The 27737-nt window shown below is 41.4% G+C and overlaps 1 protein-coding gene across 1 annotated transcript in view; it reads right to left on the reverse strand.

Annotated features, from left to right (window-relative positions):
- Positions 1-11278: 11278 nt before the first annotated feature.
- pof1b (POF1B actin binding protein) overlaps positions 11279-27737 on the reverse strand; it is a 41317-nt gene continuing 24858 nt past the window's right edge. Inside the window, exons 4-13 of the mRNA XM_078286696.1 lie at positions 24465-24498; positions 23791-23871; positions 23496-23588; positions 21104-21217; positions 20714-20866; positions 20142-20261; positions 19061-19192; positions 18028-18098; positions 15733-15847; positions 11279-14616 (exon numbers count right to left, since the gene is read on the reverse strand). Of these exons, the coding sequence (XP_078142822.1) occupies positions 14596-14616; positions 15733-15847; positions 18028-18098; positions 19061-19192; positions 20142-20261; positions 20714-20866; positions 21104-21217; positions 23496-23588; positions 23791-23871; positions 24465-24498 (934 nt within the window). The 3' untranslated portion in view covers positions 11279-14595. The remainder of the gene's footprint in view (positions 14617-15732; positions 15848-18027; positions 18099-19060; positions 19193-20141; positions 20262-20713; positions 20867-21103; positions 21218-23495; positions 23589-23790; positions 23872-24464; positions 24499-27737) is intronic.

A 27737-nucleotide genomic window follows, 5' to 3' on the forward strand; every position in this document is an offset into this window, starting at 1 on the left:
TGATTTTTTTTTTTTTTTTTTTTTTTTGGTAACTTAGGGTATTTTCAATTCAATTTCAATTTCATTTTTTTCTTGTAGTGGATAAGAAACAAGCTTTTGATTATAATTAGGTCCGACCGTTTTATGCGTCTACATGTGGAGCAAAAAAAACGTACTGCTTACTCAACACCTTATTCTAAACCATTTAATAGAAACTACTTTCAGGTGGAAACTCTTCTCCAGCTGAGAGGCTTGAAATGAGACAGGATGTAACCATGAAAGACGTTGGTGATAAGTGCTGTAGGCGGGACTTACAATGTAAACAAAAAAGAGTTTTTGGCGGAACTGGCCAAACTACTCAGGTTAGCATTTGAAGAGGTATTTTTAATTTTTTTAATTTTCATAATCCGACATTGTTCCGATGATACAGTTAGCTGCTATAGTGTTTTGCCTACTTCCTTGCTCTATATTTACATTTTCACCTGATGTCACAGACTGCATGCATGCATTAATTCAAAAACGTTCAAGTGTATTTGGACAGGAACTACTTTTCATTCACAAAACAATGATTTGTGAATGGCTGAATGAATTTGTGGAGGCCGAGCAAAGATTTTAGAGACGCATGCATCTCCTCCATGGATTACGTTAGCCTTTCTGTCTGTCTGTCTGTCTGTCTGTCTGTTAGCAGTATATCTCAAAAGGTTATGAATGGATTTGCATGAAACTTTGTGGAAAGGTTGGTCATGGGGCAAGGAAGAACTGATTAGCCAAAGTGGGCGTGGCACGCAACTTCCGAACAGATTAATGTAATACCATCAAACTTTGTGGCCAACAAACAGAAGAAGAGGCAAACCCTCCATTATTGGCCCAGGAAAAGAGAGAGCTGGAGAGCTCATTTGCAGTTTCAACATAACCACAAATTTTTCTAAAACTTGGTCCAGTGGTAGAAGGGCGGCTCTAATGGAAACTGAACACATATAGAGCTGACTGATCATGTGGTGTTGAGATAATCAGCTACAATGATTAAAAGTGTCTAGAATTTGAACAGGCAGATCTCATGTCCCATTACAGGTCCAGTCATGAAAATGTGTTCAACTCCTGATGTGAAACAAGTTGGTAATGTGGAATGGAAGAAATTATTAACTTTTGGTGAAAATCCGACATGTGGAACTGGCAGATCTTGACAGTTGCATAGTGTTGGCAGAAGTCTGCGCTCTACTGAGCCATCTACTTGTAATTTAATTTAAATTTGAGGATTTGAGAAACAGAAGTACAGAGAGAAACTTGGTTGGGACCTGTGAGAGAAGATATGGCCTCCGTCTGTCCTATCACTGCACCATAAAATGTGAATGGAGAGCTTCAAATGCGTATAGAGGAGCATAATTACATCATATGGATGAAATATGAGAGCTGTCAACACTTTCCAGGCAGGATGGACAGAGGAAGAGAGGTGGTGGAAGAGAGAGGGAGAGAGAGGGACAGAGAGAAAAACAAAGAGAGAGAGTGATAGACAGACACTGACTGCCATGACTGGTAGAAAACTGACAATATCCAGACTGAATGGCCACAACCTGGCCATAACAACAGGCTGTCACATCCAGACCTGGCAACCCAAGGATGGCCAGGCTGTGTTCATTTTGTAGTAGTGCTGATATTGTTATTATTGATTAAGAAATGTGTGATTTACTTTGCCAAATATGCAAAATATATCCTGAGTTCAGCAATCACTGAGAGATGAGCAGAGCTGGAGAAGGTCCAAATCAAAAACTACATCAACTGGATACATCCAGTTGATCCATAATGTTAGCAGTCAACTAGGCCTACTTCATTTTAATGCTAGCCTATAGATGAGTTTCCCGTTTACAAACAGTCGAGGATGTGCGCGCAGCTTAGGGGCAGAAAAGCCGCTGTGGCTATCGGAGCTATAGCAACTTGGCTGTCATTTTCGCACTGATAACAACAAACGGACAACAATGGCGTACCTGGCTAGTGTCAGACTCTGATCGCACAGATTATATAGAAAAACTTGATGAATGGCTTGTAGACATGGCCAAGTGGCCACCGATCCAATGGCCAGACATATGTATCTGATTGAAAAGCCTAGCATATACAGAAGACAGCCTCTGAACATACAAATCTCTTGATGCTGTAAATTACGTAGTATGTGGGCATGTGCAACAAATTAGACATTACAGCTCTGGTGAGTTTTGTGTGTTAAGTACGGTGACCGGACGTCCCGGTTTGTCCAGGATTGTCCCGGTTTCAAGATGGGTGTCCCGAGTCCCGACAAATATCTGTAAAACACTAAAATGTCCCGGTTTTCAACATTCACTACCAAATTGTCCCGGTTTTCACCACAATTAAAATAATAATAATAGTATTATACTTGTTTTCAGCGCTTACATAGACGTTTATCATGTTCTGTCCCGCTCATTATTACCTAACCCAATCAAAAAACATAAACAATGCACCACGCATCTGAATTCAGCACTGATTTGTCTGTATGTGTGTCAATCAATCAATGTGTCGTTGTCAAGGCTGTTGCTAGCCTATGACGCTTGTGGCTCTGTCTGACAGAATCTGTCAGTACGCTAACGGTTAGCTGTCGTGCCGAAGAGAAACTCGGTCTTTTCTAAAGACCTCCAGAAGGCTTACTCTTTTCTTCGTGAAGTAGCCGGCAACGAAAATGCTGCGTTCTGCACACACTGCAAGAGTACATTTTTGGTCGCGCATGGTGGAAATGCCGACATAAAAGATCATATTAAGACGGCCAAACATTAACGGTGGCTACAAGCTAGTAGTAGCACCGTTGCGACCTACTTCAGCGGGCCAAATGTCGGTGACAGTGAGCTTTCGATCCATGGACTGTACAGCTGGTCTAATTCGAAAACTCTATGACGAGCGTTTTACATGCACTATGGTGCGTGCATAAGCGCATACATGTGCGCGTGCACGAACGTGCGGTACACTTAAAGTCGAGATGAAACGGCATTTCGAGAGTATCTAACATCCGTATCGTGACGTATTTCCAAGTGAAACAGGAAAGACAGGCGGGACATAACGTTGGGAGGAATTTGATTTGAACGTTGAAAAGTGGGCGTGTCATAACACCCGAAGACACACCGAAGTACCATGCTGTTGCTAGCTAGCTAACTAATGAATCTTAGCTCTGTGCGCTAAAAGTTGAAGATTGATTGATGGGTGGATGTCATGATATTATTGGTTGAAATTGGTTGAGTTCTGCTTACGTAAGCACACGGCATATTTTGTTTTACAGGAAGAAAACATGATTGAATTTTGATATAAGAATACAAAGAAATTGATTTTTTGTATTTTTTTTGGCATATATTGTTAAATAGGTGCACAATATGACCGGGGATGTGATCTAAAAGGGTTAAAAAGGCATTTTCATCTCGACTTTAAGGGTCCCGGTTTGTGGGTTTGAAAATGTGGTCACCCTAGTGTTAAGAGCAGAGGTCTTACCCAGCCAGCGTCAAAGTATGAAGGCAACCAGGGGGAATACTATGAACCTAGCTAACTGAGTTAGCTGGATTGCTACTTCAATAGCACCCAGCTGCAGACCTGGAGAAGCCCCTGGCTAGGCGAGACGAAGTTAGGGATAGGGGTTAGGGTGAGTATGCTCTGCCAAGCCAAGCCAGGGGCTTCTCCGGGGCTGCAGCTGGACCTTACTGTAGGCTAACTGTTGATTTCGGGGGTTGCTTTTATTCTTTCCAGTCTAAGGTGCAACTGCGACTAGCACCTAGCAACTGTGAGGCATGTCAAAATATATGGCCACTTACTAAACTAAAATCTTTGCTATCGCTTCTGGGAGCTCAGATTACTAACTAAATAACGTGAACTGAGTAGCCTTTCTGCCCCTGAGATGTGCGCGCACATTTTATGTGACGTTGCTCGGAAACTCATCTGTATGTCTCTCCAAACCAACTCGCTCTAATTGTGCCAGCTGTAGCCAACTAGCTTTAATGAAATCAGTTTTAACCAGCTAATGTTACCTAATGCTAACATTTAGCAGACACAGCTAATGTAGCCTAATAATACTAAACAATTTGACGGTCAAAGCAAGACATCACATGTTAGCATATTGCTAAAATGAATGATTGAGTTTGATAATGCTGACAGTCAATAAGCATTTGCTCTAGGTCTGCAATGTAACAAGTAGAGTGACTAATTACTTTTCTCAGGTAGTAATTCAAGTAATTCATTACTTTTAAGAAAAGTAACAAGTAATAGGTAATTAATTACTTTTTTCCAGTATCAAAAACACTGAACTTTATAACGTACAACCAAGGTGATTAACTCATTAATTTGGGCTTTATAACTCACTAATTTGTGCTTCATACCGCCATTAGATCTGCATTAGTGTGAGTTGGGTCTGGCCCCTGCTGTGCTCCCTCCTGGCCTCCTGGGGCGGAGGGGGAGCGGAGGGCAGATGATAATGTGTGTGTGACTCCATGACTTCTGGAGGGGCGTCCTGCCCTCCCCTCGACCCACCGGGGTCCCACAGCCAGGCAGGGGGCTTCGGCGGGTCGCTGACCCCAGGCATGGGGCCTGGTTACTGGGGGAGAGGGGTCGATAGGCATGGCTGGGTGGGGTGGGGGGGGGGGTGGGGGGTGGGGGGCTGGGGGGGGGCAGTCAATAGAGACCAGAGAGAGAGAGGGAGAGAGAGAGAGAGACACTTACTGTCACTGTTATCTACAGTGGTGGAAAGAGTACTAGAATGTCCTGCTCCAGTACAAGTACTACTGTTACTTTGCTGATATTTTATTTAAGTAGAACTAAAAGTACTGCTGTAAAAATCTACTGAAGTAGAAGTAAAACATGTCTGATTTAAAATGTCCTCAGAGTAAAAGTTACTGAGTTTTTAGAAAAGAGAACGTTGTTAGCTGTGATCTTTTCCATGTGATTCTAGAAGGAGAGAGGACAGAGTTCAAAGTGGATTATTTTAACTGGAAACATTAGAAATGACAAAATAAAGTGCAGAAACAAAGTAAAGTCAGATTCCTCTTCTCACTGTGAATGGATCCACAGTTTGTCAGTTTACGTTGATCCAGTTTCTGTTGCTGATGGAGAGACACAATCTGTTCTGTGATGGATGGGATTTAAAATCAGTAAAAGTAAAATTACTGACTTGTATGTATGTATGTATGCGTCTATCTACCTACAGTGGACATCAAGTCGACACATCCTCTCAGATTTATAGTATTTATTGCCTTGAGGCCTGAAATGAAAATCTAACAGGCTAAATGAACTGTCAAATCCATTTGACAATCCATTTTTAACATGTTGTCAGTATGGAGTTGCCTTTTGTTTTCACCTTTATTTTGCTGGTTACTATATTCAATTGAATGTTTAAAAAGCCTGATTTCATTTCAGGCCTCAAGACACTGAAACTAGCACATTTGTAGAGGTGTGTGGACTTTTGATATCCACAGTATTTAGTATCATTTTTCCATGTTTCTTTGTTTGTGTGCTTGTTTGCTTACTTTTCCTCTTTTCTGATGAATTCCTATTGATACCATACTACCATTCATGCCAATAAAACATATTGAACTGATTTGACAGAGGGAGAAAGAGGACAGAGAGAGAGAGAGAGAGAGAGAGAGAGAGAGAGAGAGAGAGAGAGAGAGAGAGGCTGACTGGAGTGCGTAATGGGGAAGCATTGATTATGGCTGATAACTCTAGCTCTTTGATGTGGATAATGCAGTCTCTCTCTTCCTGCCTCTGCACTGCCTTTACACTCTAAAACCCCCGGGCCTCAGAGGATATTGGGTTTACAGAGAGAGAGAGAGAGAGAGAGAGAGAGAGAGAGAGAGATAGGGAGAGAGAGAGAGAGATGGAGAGAGAGAGATAGTGCATATGCTTGTATGTAACAGAGAAAACGCGTGTATATGAGAGAGAGAGAGAGTGCATGTGGTTGTGTGTAAGAGATAAATTGTTCGTGTGAAACAGAAAGAGAGGGAATGTGTGTGTGTGTGTGTGTGTGTATATAATGTAGAAAGAGTGTATGGGAGCGAGAGATTTTGTGTGTGAGAAAATGTATGTGTGTGTGTGTACATTCAAAAGTGTGGTTTTGTGTAAGAGAGAAAGTACATGGTTGTTTGAGAAGGAGAGAAAGAAACAAAGAGATGTGTGATTGTGATGATAATAATAATAATAATAATAATAATAATAATAATAATGAATATAATAATAATTACAGTAATAAATCATTTTTATGTGAATATACCTAAAATTCCAGGTCAATTGTATTTTAATTTAGAACAAGAGGTACTTGAGCCATAATCACCACGATACATTAAACATAAACAGTTATGCAAATGAGGTCAGCAATTAAACAAATTAATGCATTAATTAGCTTTTTGTCAGGATACTTGTTTCACATAACACATGGGCAGTATCATTACAAATGTTGTATCTTAAAGCTTTAAGGAGTTATAGTCATTTCAGAAAATCAGTTTTTCTTTATTAATATGCAGATTTATGCATATTAAGTGCGCTCCAAAATCTAATCAGATCATTTACTCTATAGGGGGAACCTGTGGTGTCAGGATGATGTTTCTTTATAGTGTTTTTTTTTTAAGTTATTGTGTTCACAAGAATGAGTCTACAGACAGACAGACAGACAGACAGGCAGACGTCACCATTTCCAAGGTCCTCAAAACTTATTTCTTGCACATTTAAGATATTTTTTTTAATAATACTGAAATACATTTTTAGAAGTTTTGGGTGAGTTTGAGTTTCAATGAATGCATGTCCACAGTAATATTATAAGAATATTCATTTCATAACTTGTATTGATTTATATTCTTAAAGTCGAGATGAAACGGCATTTCGAGAGTATCTAACTTCCGTATCGTGACGTATTTCCGAGTGAAACAGGAAAGACAGGCGGGACGTAACGTTGGGAGGAATTTGATTTGAACGTTGAAAAGTGGGCGTGTCATAACACCCGAAGACACACCGAAGTACCGTGCTGTTGCTAGCTAGCTAACTAATGAATCTTAGCCTCTTAGCTCTGTGCGCTAAAAGTTGAAGATTGATTGATGGGTGGATGTCATGATATTATTGGTTGAAATTAGTTACGGGCATGCTTACGTAAGCACACGGCATATTTTGTTTTACAGGAAGAAAACATGATTGAATTTTGATATAAGAATACAATGAAATTGATTTTTGGTATTTTTTTTGGCATATATTGTTAAATAGGTGCACAGTATGACCGGGGATGTGATCTAAAAGGGTTAAAAAGGCATTTTTCATTTCATCTCGTCTTTAAAGCTGCTGTAGGTAAGTTCAGCAGGAAAGAGATGGAACGACACGCCTCCCACCACTGCTTGTGAGTGACAGGAGGAGTGATTGACAGGACACTCATGAGTAAAAATGTGAAAAAGAAAGCTCCATCAGGCAGGAGGAGCCTCTGACTCCCACCAGGTGTTTCGCACCCTGATGTCAGGTCCGGGTACGCCTGAGGCCAGGCAGCAGACCCAGAGGCCGGAGTCTCTTCCTGTGCCGTAAATTCAAACCTACAAACGGAGACAGTTAGTTGGACAGCACCGGGCGTTTTTAGCGGCCTTGGAAGAAACCCCGGTTCCCAGCCCATTCTTAAAGAGCAGCGCTGACGAGCTGCACACTGCAAAAAAAACACAACCACCGCAACGAGTCTTTTGATCTGGTATCCAGGCTTGAAAACTTCTTGTTCTTAAAACAAGTGCAAAAAACTCTACCAGAGGGCTGACTGGTGCAGGTTTGGAGGAAATAAATCCCATTTTAAGACTGAATAAAGGATTAAATGACTTGTTCAGATGGTTATTTGTTTTTTTTTTTACAGTGTACCTCCTCATATTTAATGCATGAGGCCTACATAGAATGGGCTGCATAATCGATTCAGTCAAGAAATGTGTCAGTGAGGAGAGGAAACATGGAGAATGATTTCAGCCACATTGTGTTTTTAACCCTAATAATAATAATAAACTTATTTATTATGTATACCACTTTTTGAAAAAATTCAAAGTGCTTTACAGACTATAAATCAATCATAAATGGAATTCAAAGGGATGAACAATAAAGATGCCAGGTAGAAATTAGAAACAAGGTCGCAGAAGAATAAAACAGGCAAAAACAGTGAGAATAAAACAGGTAAAAATCAATTCCATAAAATTATTTTTCAAGAAGGGATTTAAACGATGATGCGGATTTAATCATTTAGTATCAGTATTGCTGCGGTTGTCGTCTCTTGCAGTGAACTTCTGTAGGTAGATCGGGTCTCTAAGCATCAGTTACTTACTTTCAGAATGAAATCCATTACAGATTACCGATCAGCTGCGTATAGAATCATAAACACTAAAGTAATCCACTAGTTTATTCAAGCTCAGTAATGTATCGGCATTATTTCAATTTACTGTCAGATTTACCTTTCCTCCAAAATCACCTGAATATGATGCAAAACAAATTCACTGATTTACTGATCGATCTCAGGATGTGTAAAATGAAAGTGCCAAGACATGATTTCACAGTAAAAAATAATTTCCCCCCTTTCAAATACACTTTTGAGTAACCCAAAACATTAACCTCCGATTTGTTTCTAAAGAATCTCAAATCTGATTATCTTAACCCATCGCAGTCACCAGTTATTGGTAATCTGATTACTGTAATCCCTTCAGGTGTAGCTGGTTACTGTGTGTCACCGCAGTTTCTCCGGCCCTGCAGTGCGCTCCTGTGGATGTTTGGGGCGTCCGACTGCAGTGTGGCCATGCGGGCCTCCACAACCCGAACACTGACTGAAGTCAAAATGGTTGACAAGCAGCCAACTGAGCCAAGCCCTACAGAGCTGGGATGACCTCATTCTCTCTCTCTCTTACTCTGTCGGCTCCACTCATTGACCCCGAGCGAGCAGGGAGCTGCTGTGGGAGGCCGGCCCCCTCTGCTGGTGACGCCTGGGATAGCAGCCTTTCCCCCCCAGGTGGAGTGGAGACTCTAAACTGCCCATAGAGAGCCTAAGTCCCTCCCCTTCCGCTGTCCCCCATGGGACCTTATTTCGGAAAAAATATGTACGGTAGTCAACGGCGAGAGACAAATAATTGTTTGATCCCGTTTGAATTGTGCCATGACTTACACATATTATGTTTTGTCAATTTAAAAGATAATTTTGCAAGTCAAGAAAGTTGCAGTTTGTTGTAAAACAGTAAAGTAACGTTTAGTTTTGTGTGAAACCGCTCAGTGAACTACATCTCTCGTCTCGCACAATATACGTCACCAACACCAACATGGAAGGAAACATAGGAAACACACACAGGCATTGTTAACGTTAGCCCCCACTGTACTAAAACTATCCTAAACCAGTTTAAATCCATTCTTACTGTCTACCTTCCAGGTTGTGTATAATACTCCTGCTATCTGAGAGGGACTTAGAGAGCGGCTCTGGGTAGCTTGTGGAGAGAGGAAGTTATGACGTCACTTACGCCACTTTTGGGTGTGTAGTCTTTCTAATTACGTATTTTAACAGTCTATAACTTCAACAGTTTTATGACAAACTGCGACTTTCTTGACTTGCAAAATTATCTTTTAAATTGACAAAACATCATATGTGTAATTCATGGCACAATTCAAAGGCGATCAAACAATTATTTGTCTCTCGCCGTTGACTACCGTACATATTTTTTCCGAAATAAGGTCCCATGGTGGTCCACCGGAAGGGGAGGGACTTAGGCTCTCTATAGGTATGGATGGAAGTGTCTGTCCATCTGTGTTAGCCCTGTGATGTACTAGTGACCTATATGCAGTGGTGGAAAGAGTACTAGAATATCCTACTCAAGTAGAAGTACTGATACTTTACTAAAGTAGAACTAAAAGTACTGGTGTAAAAATCTACTTCAGTAAAAGTAAAAAGTGTCTGATTTAAAATGTCCTCAGAGTAAAAGTTCCTGAGTTCCTCTCTAGAAAAGAAAACGTTAGCTGTGATCTTTTCCATGTGATTCTAAAAGGAGAGAGGTCAGAGTTCAAACTAGATTCTTTTCATTGGAAAATTTGGAAATGACTCTTATTATATAGTATAGAACACAGTCTACTGTTATCTAAAGAAAACATCAGGGTGGCTTTCATTTATTAGTGTACCACTGATATACAGTAAACTAGTAATATCACTGATGAAGCCTTAATTGATCATGTCTGGCCTCAAAATAAAGAGCAGGTGGCGTTCACAACACACTGGCAAGTGCTTTCAGTTCCCTGATGCACAGCTTCCAGTTAACAATAATGTTTTTATCCTTTTCTTCGATCAGTTCAAAGCAATGTACCCCAAACCCAAATCTGTGTAGCGTACTTTCTACCATTAGATGTCAGGCTTTACACAGACTTGGGTTTGGGATTTAGTTACTTTTTAATCTGAACCCATAATTCATCTCCAAAATCTGTTGTCATTTAGAGCAGTGGTTCTCAACATGGGGTCTGGGGACCACCAGGGGTCCTTGAGGGGGTTCCAGGGGGTCTCCAGCAAATTGATCAATTGTTAAACTTCAGCATTATTTCATTTACAAGAAGTTAACACAATTAGAGAATGTAGCAGAATGACTGTTTTGATCATAGTTTCTCTGTTATCTCTCTACCTACAATACAGACAGTCATGGAATTCTGGACAAAATCATGAGAGACAAAATCTCATCAAATGGGAGTCCGTGGCTCTAATGTAGACTAAATTATGGGTCCTTGATATGAAAAAGGTTGAGAATCACTGATTTAGAGAACTCAGTTGTGATTAGGAATTAGTTCCTTCACATTTCCCTCAGTGACTGAGGTATAAATACACATTTCACCAGAGGGGTCAGACCAGGATCAGGCAGGAGTGACGCCCCCTGCAGCAGTTTGGGTGGCACTGCACCCAATAATTCCTTCCATGCATATCCTCCTCTCAGTAGATGCTGCCGCGGCAAGCTAATGGAAGGAGCCTGAAAACGGCTACTGAGCGACTGCTGAGCTCTTCCTTGAAAGGGGAAACAGTAATTGGGACAAGTAGTTTTGGTGCATAATTTATGTAGAGTTTAGTTCATTAATTTGGGTGCCGAGTAAAAGATGAACGGGCGAATCAGAAGCCTATCTGCTGCGTCTTTCCTCCCCAGACTGTTGGTTTACCAGTTATACAGGAACATTATGCCAAGTTTCCTGACTTTCAGCAGAAAAAAAGTGATTAAAAGTTGCAGTTATCAAGCTTTTTCTTTAATCATGCAGTTTTCATCAGTTGCTGTACCTGAACAATGAAGAAAACACAAGTGCACTTTTGAAAAGATCATTTACATTACTGATTTTAATCACAATCTATTATAGCTTGAACATTTGTCATTGGACAGGACTGAGGCTGTGGCCTCGCCAGGGAAGTAGCTCCTTCTGGATTGGAAAATAAAGAAAGTGTTTGCATAAGAAAATATATTTAGAATCTGTTTGCACATTAGCTACAACCAATTAATTTGGTTCAACATACAATTTATTCTCTCCTTAAAAAGAAAGGCAGGATTTGGACTTTTCAGTTAAAGATTACCCAGGTAGCAAGCGAATGAAGGACTTTCACTGGGCCAATGACAGTGCCACTGCTGGGCTGATGCTGGCAGTCTGGCCGGATGACTGTGGGCCAACTGTGGTAAGGATGATGTATGTCAATATATGTAAATTATAAGACTCTGTCAGTGTTGGCTCAACGCAGGGCCATAGTTTTCAGATTTCCAACCAAACAGGCCGAACAATGCGCTGGCCCAACATTAGCTTGCTAACATGGTAAATAATTCCAAAGGCACCTGAGGATTCTATTCACTAACAGATTTCTACAGGCTTTCCTACTGAAGTGAGGCTCTGTGTCCACTGGGCTCCGCTTTTCTGTGTCAGAAGTGCTACACAGAGGCTTAGAGGAAGTTCTGGTCCTGGCTGCTGCTGCTGCTGCAGTTCAACTGAAACCTTGTTTGAAGCACGATGCTCTTTAACTAAAAGCTTAAATATTTGTATCCTCCAGCACTCTGTGTTCTGAGAACTAAAATGATGCTCTGCTCTCAGAGCTGTCAGGAGCGCTCAACCGCCTTTCCAATGAACATTATTCAGAAAATCACCAGCAGCCTGTTGCCCCAGTTAATTCATTTTAACAGTTGCACCAACTGAAAAAGTTCCAATGTAGAGTTAAATTACAACTTAAAACTCACACCGGTCCTCTACTAGCTGTAAAGTCTTCGTAAAATAACCGTTGGCATGGAGCATCGGTTTGATAGACTTTCTGAAGGACCCAGATAAGCAAATACAGCAGTTTACATCAACAATCAGCTTACACTAAAATAAATAACATCTTTCCACCCCATTAGTGATTGTGGGGGAATTGCATTAGGCCTGACAACAGTATACAGCTTTTACCCTGTTGAAATTACAGATTACACCACTTGATGTCAGTGTTGTTGTCTGTATTAGTTAGATGTAATAATACATGTAGATTTATGTCTGCGTTGTAGTGGGTATGGGAGACAAACTACAAATAAATACTCATGCTTTGTACTTGATAAAGAACCTATTTGTTGATGTTTAGTGAGGATTAGCTTGGTTCATCCTCTTTTTCTCTCACTATCTCTGAAGTTAGCTAATATTAACTTCAGCTGCTGTTAATTAGTGCAGGAGAAATTGATTTTAGCTCCCGTTAGTCACCACAGAAGGTGAAAACATCACCGTCTGCAACAATGTTTTGGTTTTATGCTCTACTAGTTCAGATCTAGTTCAGTCTCCATGGGGCAATGATACACAGACACAGCTTTAGTGTCAAACTAACTACTTACAGAATAACGTTTAGTGTAAACTTTACAAGCTATCTTGCGATCAAATTCAAGTTAGCTGGTGCAACAGGCTGCAGCACCCAGTGGACACATGCTTTCTTCTATTAAAGAGTAAAGCCTGCAAAGACAACCAGGAAAACACAGGAAGTAAAAGACTCAATATACAGTTTATATATTGTGCTTTTAACATTTCTTCCACCATCTTACAACCCAATAAAATCATGCCCCATTTCCCTTCCAGTGAATCCCTCTCATACATCCTGCTGTTCACCCAGCTTACACCGATCCTTCACCCTAACCCCCCACCCCCACCCCACCCCCACCCCGTTCTGATGCATTACACCCATGGGAGTCTATGCGAGTTTCCGGAGCTGAAGCTTGCGTAGTCTCTCATGGATGTGAAATGTCAGGCTTCCCCCGGCATTAAAAAACACATCAAAGATACATGTTAACAACACAAACCCATGCACCTCTGAATACATCAAGACACACCTCAAAATAAAATGCTTCCAAAACTGATTACACAACACAGCTGAGAGCTACAGCTACCAGTTACCACAAAACAAAAGCAAAGCCAACTACCCGAACAGAACATTCTTCAAATGTTCCTCAAACCGGATTACAAGAGGGCTACTCAACAGTCTCATTAGAGAAAACATTCACTGAGCATGCCCAGCTTCTGGAAAAAAATATTTACATGCAGAATAGTAATCATTACAACACATCCACTTCCTCGTCCCCAAGGCTAGCACGGCTGTGGTGGCTTTGTGAAGGATATGACTTTACATGCTAGATGGTACCTGCTTTGCCTTAAAGTGCACTCATGACAACTGGAAGCTGGGATCAGGGTCCAAAATTAACTAAATTAACTAATAAACTAAACATTTATCTGCCATGGATCACTTATACTTGTGAAAATAATCGCTAAATATTTTTCAGAGAAAGATGCCACCCTACTTGTTTACAGTGCTGTTTAGTGTATAAAATCAGCTACTGTTTGAAACATTCAGTAACGAGATGAGCAGATTTAGAGAGCCAATCAGGAGCCTGCTTGATACGCAGCCATTGCTTTGCTTGGATTTGATTGGCTCACAGTCAGAGAGAGGGCACAGTGGTCAGCAGGGTCAAATTTTGAGGACAGGGAAAGACGAAAGGCTTTATATAACCGAGGCTTTCACATGTTATCGTCTCAAAAAGTTACCGGCCAATGTGGCGGTTTGATCTGTACTGAATGATCCAACAAAGACAAAGTTTTACCAGCATTCGTCGCTTGATGAACGGTAATTTTGAACCCTGGCTGAGACATTTCCAACCTCCAAGCTATGAAGATAAGCAAGGAGAGGAAGTGAGCAGTAATGACAACTTGCTCTGTGCATCCCTCAGTTCATATTCTTATGACAAAACTGTCGTCTCCTCAGCTCAAAAACTCCCCAGTTCCCAGTTGTCATGAATGCGTCTTTACTGCCACCTAGTCCGTTTCACCGCCCTCTGGCTGCAGCATCAGCTGAAAAGAAGATTTGATGTTTGATTATCAGATTATTTGGTCCCTTACTATAAAAAGCCCAAACAAAACAATCAACCCAAACAAACCCAATTTGGTCAAACCAAGGATTTAAACCAATGATCCCAAATTTAGGGAGAGGGGGAACTGAACCACCACCAACCCTAGGAGCCCTGAGGATAAGGGAGAGGAGGGGTGGGGGTCGGGGGGGAGCATGCAGGGTGTTGGGGGGGGTGGGGGGGGGGGTGACATCTGGGTCCTCTTGTCGTTCATTCATTCCTGTCGGAGAGAAGCAGTGTGTCTTTAAGGAGTTGTAATGATTTCCTGTTTCGAAATAAACAGAACACAGGCACGTTTGTTATGCTTTGCACAAATTATTAGTCAGTCAGCTTCAGAGAAAAAGTGTCTGGTCATCAGACGTGAGGCAAAACAGCAGTTAAATGTTCACGATTTGGGAGAATGAGGTGATGAGTGCTTGATTTATCTTAAATCAAAAGTAACAGGTACACTTTTGAGGCCGTTTAACAGCCTGGCAAGATAAATCAAACGCACCACAAGTTAAGTAAGGCATGATGTACAGCAAGCACTTAGGGATCTTCAGTCACCCTGTCAAGGCTTAGTGACTGGCTCACTGTCCATTATCTGGCTTGTTACATACCACAGACATTAATCCTTTAACATACAAAATATTGATTTAAAAGGATTTAATTGCAAGTAATTTACAGACTTTGCCCCCAAAAATAATCCAGCAGATCTGTCTGCAGTAACCAAGGAGCAACATCTTCTGGCACAAGGTGTCGCCAGTTAATTTGATTTGAAATCAACAAAATCGACTTCTTGTGACTTCTTGATTGTGGAGTGAAATGCTTAGATGTGAAATAGCGGTCTGTTATTCAGCAATAAACAAAAGCTTTTATTGGCCAATCAGAATTGAGTATTCAACAAAGCCATGAAATTATGAAACTAGGGATGCACCGATACGTATTATCACTGTTATTGGATATTTGGCCATTATCAGGCTATAAAAGGGCATAGTTATCAGATAATTTCTCCTATAGTAAAATGCGATGCCAAGATCCACATGCAACATGCCAGAAACCAAGGCAAAGCAACTGGACTTTGGAAAAATTGAATAGATCAAAGATAGTTCTTGGCCACTTCAGTCGTTTTGGAGAGGGCTGATATGGAACTGTGCTAGCAAATTCACTGTGTGTTATGTGGACATACAAACTTCACTGGTGTTTCGCCTGACATGAGGGTGAGTAGATAACGACAACATTTTCATTTTTGGGTGAACTCTTCCTTTAAGATAATGGCTAGTAATCTTACATGATATGTGGCTAAATCTGGAAGTTTTGTGTCGGAGATTGGTAAAATTTACGCAAAAATCTCCTTTTTTACAACTATCTCCTCCGCTCTCTTCTTCTCTCCAATATTTACCTGTTTGATAATCTCCCCAGTTCTCTCGATGACGATGGTCTTGGCTTCCTTGACGGGGGAGGTGGCCAGGTAGTCGTCGCCCAGCAGACCAAGGATGGGGTACTGGTTCCTGTACCTACACACACACACACACACAATATAGTGTAATGTAGTGTAGCATAATGTAGTGTAACATAGTGTAGTGTAATGTAGCATAGTGTAGTGTAATGTAATGTATAGCACTGCGTATTGTGGCATAGTATAATGTAATGCAGTGTAGTGTAGTGTAATGTAGTGTAATGCAGTGTAGTGTAATGCAGTGTAGTGTAGTGTAATGCAGTGTAGTGTAGTATAATGTAGTGTAATGCAATGTAATGCAGTGTAGTGTAGTGTAATGTAGTGTAATGCAGTGTAGTGTAGTGTAATGCAGTGTAGTGTCATGCAGTGTAGTGTAGTGTCATGCAGTGTAGTGTAGTGTAATGTAGTGTAATGCAGTGTAGTGTAGTCTAATGTAGTATCATGCAGTGTAGTGCAATGTAGTGTAATGCAGTGTAGTGTAGTGTAATGTAGTGTAATGCAGTGTAGTGTAATGCAGTGTAGTGTAGTGTAATGTAGTGTAATGCAGTGTAATGTAATGCAGTGTAGTGTAATGTAGTGTAATGCAGTGTAGTGTAATGTAGTGTAATGCAGTGTAGTGTAGTGTAATGCAGTGTAGTGTCATGCAGTGTAGTGTAGTGTAATGTAGTGTAGTGTAATGCAGTGTCATGCAGTGTAGTGTAGTGTAATGTAGTGTAATGCAGTGTAGTGTGGTGTAATATAGTGTCATGCAGTGTAGTGTCATGCAGTGTAGTGTAGTGTAATGTAGTGTCATGCAGTGTAGTGTAGTGTAATGTAGTGTTATGCAGTGTAGTGTAGTGTAGTGTAATGTAGTGTCATGCAGTGTAGTGTAATGTAGTGTCATGCAGTGTAGTGTAGTGTAGTATAATGTAGTGTCATGCAGTGTAGTGTAGTGTAATGTAGTGTTATGCAGTGTAGTGTAGTGTAATGTAGTGTCATGCAGTGTAGTGTAGTGTAATGTAATGTAGTGTCATGCAGTGTAGTGTAGTGTAGTGTAATGTAGTGTCATGCAGTGTAGTGTAGTGTAATGTAGTGTAATGTAGTGTCATGCAGTGTAGTGTAGTGTAATGTAGTGTAATGCAGTATAATGTAATGCAGTGTAGTGTAATGTAGTGTAATGCAGTGTAGTGTAGTGTAGTGTAATGCAGTGTAGTGTCATGCAGTGTAGTGTAGTGTAATGTAGTGTAGTGTAATGTAGTGTCATGCAGTGTAGTGTAGTGTAATATAGTGTCATGCAGTGTAGTGTAGTGTCATGTAGTGTAATGCAGTGTAATGTAATGCAGTGTAGTGTAATGTAGTGTAATGCAGTGTAGTGTAGTGTAATGCAGTGGTGTCATGCAGTGTAGTGTAGTGTAATGTAGTGTAGTGTAATGTAGTGTCATGCAGTGTAGTGTAGTGTAATATAGTGTCATGCAGTGTAGTGTAGTGTAATGTAGTGTCATGCAGTGTAGTGTAGTGTAATATAGTGTCATGCAGTGTAGTGTAGTGTAATGTAGTGTCATGCAGTGTAGTGTAGTGTAATGTAGTGTCATGCAGTGTAGTGTAGTGTAGTGTAATGTAGTGTCATGCAGTGAAGTGTAGTGTAGTGTAATGCAGTGTCATGCAGTGCAGTGTAGTGTAATGTAGTGTCATGCAGTGTAGTGTAGTGTAGTGTAATGTAGTGTCATGCAGTGTAGTGTAGTGTAATGTAGTGTCATGCAGTGTAGTGTAGTGTAATGTAGTGTCATGCAGTGTAGTGTAATGTAATGTAGTGTCATGCAGTGTAGTGTAGTGTAATGTAGTGTCATGCAGTGTAGTGTAGTGTAATGTAGTGTCATGCAGTGTAGTGTAGTGTAGTGTAATGCAGTGTCATGCAGTGCAGTGTAGTGTAATGTAGTGTCATGCAGTGTAGTGTAGTGTAGTGTAATGTAGTGTCATGCAGTGTAGTGTAGTGTAATGTAGTGTCATGCAGTGTAGTGTAGTGTAGTGTAATGTAGTGTCATGCAGTGTAGTGTAATGTAATGTAGTGTCATGCAGTGTAGTGTAGTGTAATGTAGTGTCATGCAGTGTAGTGTAGTGTAATGTAGTGTCATGCAGTGTAGTGTAGTGTAATGTAGTGTCATGCAGTGTAGTGTAGTGTAATGTAGTGTCATGCAGTGTAGTGTAGTGTAGTGTAATGCAGTGTCATGCAGTGCAGTGTAGTTTGCCGTGGCAGCCTACCTCTTGGTGATGATGGTCTTGGTGAAGTTCTTGGAGCTGTCGCTCTTCTCCTGCAGCAGCTTCCTGATCTCCTGAGGACCACAAGAGGTCAAAGGGCACAGGTCAGAGGTCACAAGAGAAACTCTGCAACAGGTTTAAATGCTTTGATGCAGAGTTTCTGACTTCCTTTCTCCCCATGCATGCCTGCATACATTATGCAAACACCGAGACACAGATGCACACACACACTGATTATGATTTAACTTCATGCATCACAGCTGCTTTATTTTATTTAAATTACTATTATATATAAAAAAAAAAAAACAGTTACTAAAACTTCATTTCTTTGCCATTTTATGCATCTTCTTGTTGTTTTTTTAAACCACTTCGCTTCCAAGTTTTACCACTGTGCAAATAAAATTAAAAAGTAAAACTGACAGTTGCAGCTTGTGGTTTTGCATGTGTGGGTGTGTGAGTGACAAAGGCAGCTCACGCCACATTCCTGAGGTAAAATTAACTGACAATTTGGAAAAAAAAACAAAAACAGAATGCAGTTGGACTCGACTGGTGAAAACCAATCAGTGGAATAAAGACAAATCAGCTTACATACCTGGAAGGTGTGTGTGTGTGTGTGGTGTGTATGACAAATGATGTAATGAGAAATATACCCACAATGACTTTCACAGGTCACAAGTGAACCATTGTGTGTGTGTGTGTGTGTGTGTGTGTGTGTGTGTATCCGGTTTGTTTTTATAATAGAAACCAGTTGACTTGGTTTTCATGGCAGTTCAATCCAGGTGACTCACACAGTTCCCACAGTTCCCCCACACACACACACACATCATGGTGTAATGACTTGATGGTGCTATTTTTTTTAACTAAACTACATTTATTTTCAAAACACCATGAAGAACATTGCTCTTCCTGAACCACAGTATATTTGAAAACTAAATCATGAAGGCTGAATAATGCGTGACGTGTAAAAAAAATTCACTTAAATGTAAAGAAATGAAATAAGATGAATAGTAGGAAGGGAATGTGTTTTCTTGCAGACCTCCTCGTGTCGTGTGATGACGGTCTGCCGCTGCTCCAGCATGCCCAGCAGCTCCGAGATCTTCAGCTGGAGGCTCTTCTCTGAGGACGACCTTTCAGTGGTGACCGTCGTCTGGATCTTCGTCAACTGGGACTAGAGGGAGAGAGAGAGAGAGAGAGAGAGAGAGAGAGAGAGAGAGAGAGAGAGAGAGAGAGAGAGAGAGAGAGAGAGAGAGAGAGAGAGAGAGAGAGAGAGCGCAGTGGTAAGTAAATGAAAGTATTCTCCATCGTTTCAACTCTATGACTTTTACTGTCTTGAGAACTAACTCTTATTAACTCCTGGTGAACCCTTCCATACTTTCTTCTATACTTAATCTCCTCTATTTTCCCCCATGCATCCCTCTATCCATTTCCCTGAATGTTTTTTTTAAGTTCACCATTCCAAATTGTCCATTGGTGAAGTGAGTCCTGTTGTAATGCCTACTGACGCTTTGCAGGCAAGCATGTTTTAAGTAAAAGTGAATAGTGTGATAAGGTAGATTAGTTTCCAAATGTAGGTTACTGTGACACAGGGAACGTGTCATTAGCCCGAGTCTCTACTGAAAAACTCTACAAGTTGTAGCTTGAAAAGCTTCAGCTCAATTACCCGGAACAAACAGCTGGGTTCTGGCTTTGTCAGGCTAATTTAGCAAAGTAACCAAAGTAAATGTTAACATGCCACTACTAGCCACTACTAATGCTATAGCTGCTACTAGATATGTTAGCTAGTGTGCAAATCAGATGTGTTAATAACAAGACAGTGATGGTTAGCTGACCAGATACTATGGTTAGCTAGCTAACAAGCTGACATGGATGGATGGATCAGTGATGAAATGATCAGATCAGTCAAAAACAGCACAGAAATGAACCATGTCCACTGAACTCTGCTGAAATGGCTGAGTTGTATGTTTTCACAGCTATTGGTGTCTAAGAGCTGATCTCCAATATGGCTGCCAGTCGGTGCGTTACATCACCTGAAAGCCCTCTATATTTTTATCTCGTTTTGCCCAATTCAAATGTGTCCATTCATCCCTCCATCTTTCCATCTGTTTCTCCCCTCTCACCCGCAGGCTCTGTAGCTCCCTGTCTTTCTCCTCTTTCATGGAGTTGAGCTGCTCGTTGTACTGACGGGACAGCTCCTCTGTCTTGGTCTGCAGGGTGGAGCTGCTGCACTGTCCCGCCAACTAGACAACAGACAGAGAGGGAAGGAAGACAGGAAGACAGATGGACAGACAGAGAGAGAGAGACAGTTAGGCAGATATGAAGAACAGCAGTGCAGTCATCATTTAAAATCTTCTACCACGGCTGCATTTGTATATTCCTAGAAAAATCATTACAACCCCCTACTTGATACTGAGCTGCACATTCCACTCAGCCTTTCTCCTGACCTTCATCTACATCTCCCTTCCATGACTGAAGAGGATTTAATGGGTGCAATCAGTCAGTGATCATAGCTTCAGTCTACTTCATGGGAACAGTGGGTGGCCTCTACATTTTGGACACTCTTGGTCTGAGAGCACACGATGCAACATTCCTAATTTGCCAATTTTCCATGAGTAATGGTACTAGATCATAAGAGTGGGCTTGATGTGCCGTTTGAAGCTTTCAGCATGCGTCGGGCCTGGCGGGGCAGTACCTTCTGTCGGAGCATCTCGTTCTCCTTCTCCATCGCTCTCATCCGCCCCTCCAGCTCCTTCACCTTGAACTCGCGGCCGGAGTCGGTGCTTCGGCTGCTCATCAGCTGGCTCTCCAGCGTGCGCTGGGAGGCACCGCTCTCCTTCAGAGACAACTGGAGAGAGACGACACGCAGAGGAACTCAGAAACACACACACACACACACACACACCTAAACCTATTCTAATCTTAACCCTAAACCCAACCCCTAACCCAAAAAATAGCTTTTTAAAGATTTTTGAAGATTGGCAAAATCATTAGTCGTTCATCATTAGTATAGAAAAACAAGACAACACACACACACACACACACACACACACACACACACACACACACAGAGAGAGGAGTGTACCTGGAGCTGTCTGTTGTTCTCTCTGACGGCCTCCAGGAGACGGTCGTATTGCTGAGCCTGGTCCGCCTTAAAACTCAGATCTCTCTCCAAAGTCTCCTTCTCACTCTCCAGACGCTGGGATGAGAGAGATTATAAAATAAATACTCTGCTGGTCAGACTGGGAAAGCAGTTTTAAGAATCACTTTTGGGCTCTGGTCTGTGATAGGCATTTGTCATTCTAAATGATTAATCAAACAAATAATCGATAGATTAATCGATAATGAAAATAATCGTTAGTTGCAGCCCTAACCGAAACGCAAACCCCAAAAAATTGGCTTCTTCACAGAAGAACAGAGGAAGGAATCTTAAGCTTCTGTTGTATTAATCTGACAATAAATAAATAAAAGGGTCTTTGACTATGTGAAAACTGTATAGCCAAAAACAGTTGGTACTTGCTGTAGTTAACGATCGCTCAAATAGTAAAAAAGCGATTAAGTACTAAAACACTGTACTAGGGCTGCACGATATTGGAAAAAACTGACATTGCAATATTTTTTTTTTCTGCGATATATATTGCGATATGAAAAAATACAGGAATTTTCACCAAATGACTTGAATAGCTCTATCAAGCCTTGCCCCTTTAAGAAGGTGGCCTTGTGGGTAACCTGCGCGGGTGACGTAGTAGGAAGTGAGTGTGTTTTTAGCTGCAGCCAGAGTGAGTTGCAGGATGCTAAGTGAGTAAAGTTACCATAGTTAGCAGAAAAGAGCTTAGAACGTCACCGAGAGGCCGTGCATTATGTTCGCTGCTGTACAGAAATAAAGTGCCAGTTCTCCACTGCAGAGTTGGTCCGGACTCTGAGTAAAAAGCTTGTTACCAGGTACGAGCCGGGCTAAGCTAAAGTAGGCTAGCACAACACCAGAGGCTTCCCAACTACGGTTCGGAGCTGCGAAAGCTGGAAAGGTAACATACGCTACTCTTATAACAAACCCTTAACGTTAAATTGGAGTAAATTATGTTATATCAGACAGACTTCTCTTGTAGATTAATCATGGAAAATGAGAACCGTGCGAGTTTTCCTTTTGTATCAAGCAGCAAAAAAGTTGTAGCATGACGTGTTTGAGTTAATTTGCCTTACTTGACATCGCACGTCCTGCGATGTGACTATTGCGCATGCGCACATCGCGATGACGATGCTGAAACGATATATCGTGCAGCCCTACACTGTACACATGTGAATTCAGTTGAACTGCCAGCCAGCTACTGCAACATATAGTTGAACTAGGAGTTTATTACATAATATCGTGTTGTGGAAACACTGAAACAAGTCTGAGGACTTCCAGTGACTGGTGGAAAACTGTAATGATTGGGTGGAATATTTTCCCTGCTGTAACCAGCACTTGAGAAGAGTAAAACCACTGTATTAGACTTGACTAAATAACAGGGAAGTAACACATACGTAACAGGTTCGGAAAACAAAACAAATTAACACCAAAAATAACTAATCGATTTACCACAGAGGCAAGTGCATTCACTGATTTTACTAGACAATTTCATTTCTTAGCTGCTAAAGTAGTTAAAAAAAAGAAGAAGAAATAAGCAGAGTGGACTGATTGAAGAAATATAGTTAGTTACTGTCTGCTGTCACATTTACCAGCCACATCCATAGTCTAATTTGCCCGGGGCTAGTTGTAATGTGAAGCCTTGGTCACTAATTATCCAGGTTGGACACATCAGTTTTCTTCCAGTCGTAATAAGTGAGGAACCTGTCAGTGTAATGAGTTCTCAGTCGGCTGCTAAAAGATCATTACTCACTTTAAGGTCATCTGACGTGCCATGTGATCATTAATAAGAGGAGAGTGAGGGTTCAGAGATCTTCGACTTTAACATGCTAGGTGAAGATACAGGCTTGGCCTTCGATGTCCAAACAATATTATAATGAGTCTCAATCTATAGCCACAAACTACCAGACACTAGCAGAGATGGAGTTTTAAAAATATATAAGCCTTCATTAAGGTCTGTTATTGAATTATCTCTAAAATAAATAATAGTAGATGTTTAGTAAATATTTAGGGTACTATTTCAAATAGCTAAAAATAGCTATAAGATTGACCAATTACAAGTCACAACACCTGTCATGTCCAGGCTCAAGTCCTTCTAGGTCAAGATCATGGCCGTATTTTTCAAGTGAAAACTGTTGGTTTTTAAATTCCCAACAGTATTCCCAGCAGTTTTTAAATCAGAGCTCAGTCGGAGCGCCGTCGGCCGACACAGCTTCCTCATTCAACATGACAGAACGGCTTCAGTTCATACAGGCTGATAATCAAGATTTTGCTTCTCTCCGATCACACCGCCTGACATAAAGTGAACACATTTAGCCTCATCAGCACACGGAGGCTGGGCGGCGGGTCTCACCCTGAGGTCGTCAGACATGTGGATGAGCTCCTCTCTCAGGCTGCTGAAGGTGGACAGCAGGAGTCGCATGCTCTTATCTGCGGTGAGACGAGTCTGAGGGAGAAACAGAACGAGTTCAGTCTGAGAAACTCACACTGAAAGACAAAACGAACACCGAAGGGACATTTAGAGTGACCTGCTCTGATCTGCAGTCAGACGGGTCTGAGAGGAAGACAAACAAACACAATCTGGATAAGAGCAGCAGCTAAATGATAAAAATGTAAATGTACAGACTAGAGTGCAGAGTCTGTCTCACCTGCAGCAGGTAGCGGATCTGCTGTTTGGTCAGTTCAGAGACTCCTTTGGGGATCAAACCCTCCACCTCCTCTCTCTCCACCTGGACACAGAAAGACACACACACACACACACGCATTAAAAGACACGCACACACATACTCTAACCCAATCCTAATCTTAACCCTAAACCTAAACCCTAACTGTCAAAGAGCCCCTGAAATGTCCTCTCTTTGGAGGATTTTCCTCTCTTCCGTCTCTTTGTAAAGATATTTGGTCTGAAAAAGTATAAATACACACAAGAATACACACACACTCACACAGAGAAAAATACTGCATGCATCAAGATGTTTAGTGAGCACATAAACATGAAAAACGGTTGGAAAAGAGGTTTTTCAAGTGTTTAAAATTATTTAAGCTAATTTTGTGCTTGTTGGAATAAAAACATAAATGGTGATTGCTTTGTATATTTGATGAAACTACAGTGGTTATAGAAGCAAAATATTATCTTAAAACGGACCAATCCTGCCAAGTAATTCACAGTAGTTCACAGTAATTAGTATTGTGTATTATAGAGTATTATATGTATGCAAACATGTAAACACTAATTTCAGCCTTTAGTTGAGTTTGGCCACAGATGAATATTATATTTGTCAAGCTTGGTTCACATTTGGTCTGCATCGGGTGTGTTAGTTACCTTGTAGTCGTTGCTGGGATCCAACTGATGTTTCCTGTAATACACAGAGAGGAAAGACAAACAATGAGGAAGCCAGCATGACAGGATAGGAGGAAGATGTGTGTGTAGGTGTGTGTGTGTGTGTGTGTGAGGGGGGGAGAGAGAGAGAGAGAGTTTGTCTACAGGGTGAGTGTGTACGTGACTCTGTGTGTGTCTTACATGAGTCTGCCGAGTGTATCATGAGTGGCTTACTAGTCCATAAATCATCAGGGTCTCAAACACGCACTGAGACAGGTGTGTGTGTGTGTGTGTGTGTGTGTGTGTCACAGGTCACAGGTCATAGGTGGCTGACAGAGAGGGGAAATGTCAGAGGAGGATTAAGTCTTTCTTTGACGGTTACTGTAAATCACAGTTACGTATTGTAGATGTCAATTTTCCTCTTGAACATTAACAATCGAGAGGGATTCAACTGTAGAGAACTTGGTCTGACATCATCAAAGTCCACTTATTCACAATAAAGAACGTCCTCAAGGGGTATCGTGACTTTTACACAACAGTTACCAATGCATGTAGACTGTATCCAAAGTAGTGTACATACATAAGAGTAAAAACAAACAGGAGAAAAGTAAAAAAAAAAAAAAAAAGATCACTGCAACCAATAACGCACAGCAAGCTGAGCATCATGGGAATTATCAGGATGGTTGGAACACACTTTGACTAATCAGATTATCCCCTCCCTCTCTCACTCATATCTGCTGTCACTATCAGGTGGTGTATCACACCCTCTGGCGGCCATATTGGAGGTCCTCAACCCTGCTCATAAATCGCTGGCAGCAGCTGGTTGCATTTCTACAGAACTGAATAGATGGTTCATTCCTGTGGTATTTTTGACTGGGAACTTATCATTTCATTATTGATTATTGATTAGTGTTTAGATAATGCCAGCTTGTTAGCTAGCACACTATAGCTAACATGTTCAGTACAAGCTAGCGTTAGCAGTGGCCAGGAGATGCATGCAAACATTAACATCAGTGTCTTTGCTGGCTAGTTAGCTAGCTCACAGTTTGTCCAGGTTAACTGAGCTGATGCTTCTCCAGCTACAACAACTACAATCCACTTCATCAGACTATTCACTTTTACTTGGACCTCCATGATGGCGCCTTAAGTTGTTAGGAGGATCTACAATATCTATCTTAAAGAAGATGTGCCTTCATAATCTGTTACAGAAGAGGAGAAAGTGGTCTGAACATCACAGACGAGGAACCCGAGCAAAGAAGAAGAAGGAGTGAAAGAAAGAAAGAAAGAAAGAAAGAAACCTCAGATGGGAACCGAAACTCATCTTGTTTTTGACCTGTTCTAGCACGTCGCTCATGATGCAGGACTAAACTGCCAAAGTCAAGGTCTGCCTCCGTGACTAAATCCCAAGGCGGTTCTCCAGGAATTCCTTCTAGATTCTACTAACCTATATTCCAGCGTTGTAAAACCAGATTGTAATCACTGAATAATGTGTGTGTTATTCAGTGTTATACATTCTGTCTGTCTGGGAGTTTTGCAGCGGTGCCGAGAAACAGTTTAATATTCATATCTGCATCCAAGTTCAAAAGTTTGCCAGGCTACTTGCCCTAGGTGAATGGAGGAAGCATGTATGAACATTTTCAGTGTGTTGTGTTAGTTATGTGTATTCAGTTCCCTGTTTCAAAGCCTTAGGCAAGAGATATGTTTACATGAACAGGCAATACATATTTCATGCACAAGGCTCTGACACAGTGACTTTAATACACATTACTGAGACATTATTGGCATTAAAACCTTCAGTCCACGACCAATCCCTCACATCGACTATGAGTTCCTTTTGTGCAAGAGAGCAAATTTACCATACTGTACTGTTTCTCACCCTGCTGTGTTCTTCTGTCTTTTATCTAATTAAGTTTTCTGTCTGGTCATTAACAACGCTCAGCAGAGAATGGACTGGAAGAAAAAAACATAAAGAAAGAAAGAAAAATCTGGTACAATACAACAAAGCCAAAAAACAAAGAAAATGGAAAGCAATAACAATTTCCGCCTGCAGCCTTCCTCCTCTGGACTCTCTATAGACCGGACACAAGCAGAGAAAATATTCACAGTAACAGTTCCCACCCAGCTCACTCTCTCTCTCTCTCTCTCTAAACTCCCTCTGGCTTCTTGGGAGGGAAGACAAACCCATTTAATCATAACTTCCTCCCTCAAGCTGTGCAAAACCTCAGCTCTCCTCGCTGTGCTCTCTCTCTAACCCACCAACACTTTCCCTGGTGATTTATCAGGTCCTGTGAATGTAATCTGTACATACCGTATTTCCTCTAATATTGGCCCGGGCCTTTATTTACCTAAACTGCAGAGGGTACCAGGCCTTTATTGGAAGCAGGCTTATATTAGAGACAGGCCTTTATTTCTAATTCCCTCTGTTTGATAAGTATATTTGCTCATATTTTAGTACGAAGCCTCCTTGTTTTCTGATCTGCTTCTGTTGGGGTACGTTAGTTAGACTTTTTTTGTTACTGCAATGCATTACGATAATTACGGTAATCGACGACGGCATGCTCCAGAGACTTCCGCCGGCTGAGCCGTCTTGTGGCACTTGTACGTTATTACAAACTACAGTTACAAACAGGCACCAGGAGTTTACCGGTATCCACCGTTGTTTGCATGTAAACTGAAGCTAACTGAAGCTAACTGAAGCTAACTGAACCTGGGCGCCGATGTGTTCCCGGTGATCCAGCCGAGATTTCGGCGGGGGTCCGGGGCTTGGATCGGGAGGATCAATGCGGGCCGTGGGCGCGGTGGAGAGGACAGCGGCGGAGAGAGGAGGCGGACACGGTCCAGCCATATACTGGTTTTGACCTAGTCTTGTTTCCTTTGTTTTTCCCCCGGCCTGTATTTGGGGCCGGCCTTTATTTGTTCGTGTCGACGACGGCGCCATTATCGGAGACCCGGCTTTTAATTGACTACAGACCACTATTAGAGGAAATACGGTATGTGATTCTGTGAACTTTATTGTATGACATTCAGTAGGCCTATGCATGGTTGTTTCACTTTGCAGTATCTAAATGTCGGGTTTTACTTTCACTGATGCGCTGAAGTTTGTTACTGTGTTGCAACTGTTTTATTCCTCTGTACTGAAATGAATTACACCGACCTGTGTGGCGGAAGAAGGAACCTGAACTTGAACTGGTGACTCATGTTCAATGCATGATCATTTACTGAAAGACTTACTGCATATATTTGCTAATCAAATTCCATGACTTTTCCAAGATTGCT

The sequence above is a fragment of the Centroberyx gerrardi genome, chromosome 11, assembly GCF_048128805.1.
Source record: "Centroberyx gerrardi isolate f3 chromosome 11, fCenGer3.hap1.cur.20231027, whole genome shotgun sequence".
NCBI lineage: Eukaryota > Metazoa > Chordata > Actinopteri > Beryciformes > Berycidae > Centroberyx > Centroberyx gerrardi.